The 4,641-nt window shown below is 44.8% G+C and overlaps 1 protein-coding gene across 1 annotated transcript; it reads left to right on the forward strand.

The window, feature by feature from the left end:
* Window positions 1-374: 374 nt before the first annotated feature.
* LOC140899536 (uncharacterized) lies at window positions 375-4,313 on the forward strand. The gene is made up of 2 exons (XM_078849203.1): window positions 375-3,153; window positions 3,734-4,313. The coding sequence occupies exons 1-2, from the start codon at window positions 2,574-2,576 to the stop codon at window positions 4,252-4,254; spliced, it is 1,101 nt and encodes a 366-aa protein (XP_078705329.1). The 5' UTR covers window positions 375-2,573; the 3' UTR covers window positions 4,255-4,313.
* Window positions 4,314-4,641: the final 328 nt, after the last annotated feature.

Consider the following 4,641-nt stretch of genomic DNA (forward strand, 5'->3'; position numbering starts at 1 on the left):
AAAATATGAATAAACCTTTCCATTTTATACTGAGTTGTGATGCTTTCCATTCCCAAGAACACCTACTTACCGCTCCACTACTTGTGTTTGGGATAGAAATATCTTAATTCCCAGGTATAAAGCTAATATAACTTCTAACATATGGCTTTCTTTGCTTCTGTATTAGTCAAATGTTCAGGGACACCAGACACAGCAGTACTGGAGATATCTGTTGTAAATAATTTGCAATAGGTTAATGTTCAAGGCTACTACAGATAAGTTGAAGCAATAAAATGGTTGCATGTCGCATTTTGTAATGAGCAACTTAAATAATTTGGTTACTTTTTACTCTATTATTATTTTACAGTACCCAAGGGTGTGCTGGATACCTGACAATAGAAAGCAAACTGATTCTTGACCTGAAGAACTTTCAGGTTAGTTTGGACAAAATACAATAAAAGGGCATTTAAAATAACAAGGTACAGAGGAGTTGAGGGAGGAAGGACAGAGCTGCATTCATAATATTATATGTTGAACAAAGTCTAGTGCTATAATTGGTAAAGTGACCCTATAACAATGGCACCTTCTTAGGGTATGTCTGCACTTTGAGTGGGACATGTAATTCCCAGCTTGAAGGAACATACTTGTGCTAGCTCTGATCAAGATTGCATGCTAAAAATAGTGTAGCCACAAGGGCATGAGCAACAGGAGGTGCTAGCCACCCCAAGTATGTACTCATCCAAGACACTAGGCACATACTTGGTTGTGTTAGGCAGTGTTAGTCTATTGATTTTGCCCTCTAAGGTCTTGTATATGTAACAAAATTGTACCAGTTTAATTAAATTATTTTAGAAACCAATTTAATTAAAATAGTCCAACCCCTGGTCTACTCAAGCTAAATGTATATGACACTCTTCCACTGAAATAAGTGTGTCAACACGAAGGGATTGCACTAATTGAACTACATTAATTTCTAAACAGATGTAGTTGTATTGGACAATAGTCTCATGTAGACAAGGAAGCCTCATAACCCTCCTTTGAGAGAGGTTTTCTCTTTTTGCAAATAGGAAAACTGAGACAAGAAAAGTTAAGCAACTGCCTAAAACCACACAGCAAACTGGTGTCAGAGCCAGAATTAATCCTTGGGGTTTCAGTGCTCAGTCCACTGTGCCACATTGTTCTGAGACATGGTTCTCTATATAGTTGTGGAAAAGTGAACTGGTTTGTATTCCACAGAATGGAAAAGGTAGCAGGACAAAGTCTTCGAACAGCCTACCCTCCCAAAAAAGTCAATACTCTTTGTTCTGTACTTGCAAAATCAACCTGTTTACAAATCTTCAATGAAACTCACTCTTTCACTGATCTTTAAGAAACAGGTCCTCAGAACCAGTTTAAGGCATCCGTATACTCAAGTGCTGATATGGTGAATGACATACAAGACTCTCCATTTCATCCTCCCCAGCAGGGTTCTGCAACATGACTGTAGCCTGCTTTAAAAGCCTCAAGCAGTACTATTGTGTACGCTTGGATTCTTTACAAAAGGAGTTATTATATTAAAAACAAATATGGGTATGGAATAAAATGTTGCATTCTATTAACATTCCAAGGGTCACAGAACTCTAGGTAAGTGGAGAATGAATTTGTACATAGGCCACATTTTAATGTTAACTATAGGGTACAAAATGCTTGATATTGTTAATACAACTTACTAAGATGTGGGAAAGGAGAAGGAGAATATAGCCCCTTAATTGGCCAGCAGTGTTCAAATTAAAAAAACCTGATAGATGAAAAAATCTTGCAATTTTTTTTAAATGTGGGAAGACAGAGACTAACATTTCAAGGAGGGATAATTAGCCATCCTAGGGGCCCCTCATAATAAAGTAGAAAATTGCCTATTGCCTACCAACCTAAGACATGACACTGACATCTGACAAAAGGTGGTTGATACATGAGCATAGATGAGATTTGATGAACAGACACCTCTAATAGAACAGGGGCCTACACTACAGAGGGCTTTAACAACCAACAAATGACCGTGTAACATCAACCCACCACTTTATTGACAGAAAAGAGCAAAAGGCAGGTATGCAATCTCAGTTGCTCAAATCCGTTAGCAAATGTACTGCATTCCAAACAAGTGAGTGGTTGAGAAGTCCTGTAAAGAGGGAATTACAATGACCCAGCTTTGTGGTCCCAAAGGGATGTTTTACTGCTACAGGGTCCCCAAAGGATCACTAAGCCCTGGTCTACACTAGGACTTTAGGTCGAATTTAGCAGCGTTAAATCGATGTAAACCTGCACCCGTCCACACAATTAAGCCCTTTATTTCGACTTAAAGGGCTCTTAAAATCGATTTCCTTACTCCACCCCTGACAAGTGGATTAGCGCTTAAATCGACCTTGCTGGCTCGAATTTGGGGTACTGCGGACACAATTGGATGGTATTGGCCTCCAGGAGCTATCCCAGAGTGCTCCATTGTGACCGCTCTGGACAGCACTCTCAACTCAGATGCACTGGCCAGGTAGACAGGAAAAGAACCGCGAACTTTTGAATCTCATTTCCTGTTTGGCCAGCGTGGCAAGCTGCAGGTGACCATGCAGAGCTCATCAGCACAGGTGACCATGATGGAGTCCCAGAATCGCAAAAGAGCTCCAGCATGGACCGAACGGGAGGTACGGGATCTGATCGTTGTTTGGGGAGAGGAATCCGTGCTATCAGAACTCCATTCCAGTTTTCGAAATGCCAAAACCTTTGTCAAAATCTCCCAGGGCATGAAGGACAGAGGCCATAACAGGGACCCGAAGCAGTGCCGCGTGAAACTGAAGGAGCTGAGGCAAGCCTACCAGAAAACCAGAGAGGCGAACGGCCACTCCGGGTCAGAGCCCCAAACATGCCGCTTCTATGATGAGCTGCATGCCATTTTAGGGGGTTCAGCCACCACTACCCCAGCCGTGTTGTTTGACTCCTTCAATGGAGATGGAGGCAATACGGAAGCAGGTTTTGGGGACGAAGAAGATGATGATGATGAGGTTGTAGATAGCTCACAGCAAGCAAGCGGAGAAACCGGTTTTCCCGACAGCCAGGAACTGTTTCTCACCCTGGACCTGGAGCCAGTACCCCCAGAACCCACCCAAGGCTGCCTCCTGGACCCAGCAGGCGGAGAAGGGACCTCTGGTGAGTGTACCTTTTAAAATACTATACATGGTTTAAAAGCAAGCATGTGAAAGGATTACTTTGCCCTGGCATTCGTGGTTCTCCCAGATGTACTCCTAAAGCAAAAGGTTTCTGGGGAGGGCAGCCTTATTGCATCCTTCATGGTAGGACACTTTACCACTCCAGGCCAGTAACACATACTCGGGAATCATTGTAGAACAAAGCATTGCAGTGTATGTTTGCTGGCACTCAAACAACATCCGTTCTTTATCTCTCTGTGTTATCCTCAGGAGAGTGAGATATAATTCATGGTCACCTGGTTGAAATAGAGTGCTTTTCTTCAGGGGACACTCAGAGGAGCCCATTCCTCCTGGGCTGTTTGCCTGTGGCTAAACAGAAATGTTCCCCGCTGTTAGCCACAGGGAGGGGGGAAGGTTGAGGGGGTAGCCACGCGGTGGGGGGAGGCAAAATGCGACCTTGTAACGAAAGCACATGTGCTATGTATGTAACGTTAACAGCAAGGATTACCCTGAAAGAGTGTAGCCACTGTTTTATAAAATGTCTTTTTAAATACCGCTGTCCCTTTTTTTTTCTCCACCAGCTGCATGTGTTTCAATGATCACAGGATCTTCTCCTTCCCAGAGGCTAGTGAAGCTTAGAAAGAAAGAAAAACGCACTCACGATGAAATGTTCTCCAAGCTCATGCTGTCCTCCCACACTGACAGAGCACAGACGAATGCGTGGAGGCAAATAATGTCAGAGTGCAGGAAAGCACAAAATGACCGGGAGGAGAGGTGGCGGGCTGAAGAGAGTAAGTGGCGGGCTGAAGAGAGGGCTGAAGCTCAAATGTGGCGGCAGTGTGATGAGAGGAGGCAGGATTCAATGCTGAGGCTGCTGGCGGACCAAACCAGTATGCTCCAGTGTATGGTTGAGCTGCAGCAAAGGCAGCTGGAGCACAGACTGCCACTGCAGCCCCTGAGTAACCAACCGCCCTCCTCCCCAAGTTCCATAGCCTCCACACCCAGGCGCCCAAGAACGTGGTGGGGGGGCCTCCGGCCAACCAGCCACCCCACCACAGAGGATTGCCCAAAAAAAAGAAGGCTGTCATTCAATAAATTTTAAAGTTGTAAACTTTTAAAGTGCTGTGCTTAAAGTGCTGTGTGGCATTTTCCTTCCCTCCTCCACCACCCCTCCTGGGCTACCTTGGTAGTCATCCCCCTATTTGTGTGATGAATGAATAACGAATGCATGAATGTGAAGCAACAATGACTTTATTGCCTCTGCAAGCGGTGATTGAAGGGAGGAGGGGTGGGTGGTTAGCTTACAGGGAAGTAGAGTGAACCAAGGGGCGGGGGGTTTCATCAAGGAGAAACAAACAGAACTTTCACACCGTAGCCTGGCCAGTCATGAAACTGGTTTTCAAAGCTTCTCTGATGCGTACCGTGCCCTCCTGTGCTCTTCTAACCGCCCTGGTGTCTGGCTGCGCGTAACCAGCAGCCAGGCGATTTG

This window comes from Lepidochelys kempii, chromosome 17 (assembly GCF_965140285.1).
Source record: "Lepidochelys kempii isolate rLepKem1 chromosome 17, rLepKem1.hap1, whole genome shotgun sequence".
Taxonomy (NCBI): Eukaryota; Metazoa; Chordata; order Testudines; family Cheloniidae; genus Lepidochelys; species Lepidochelys kempii.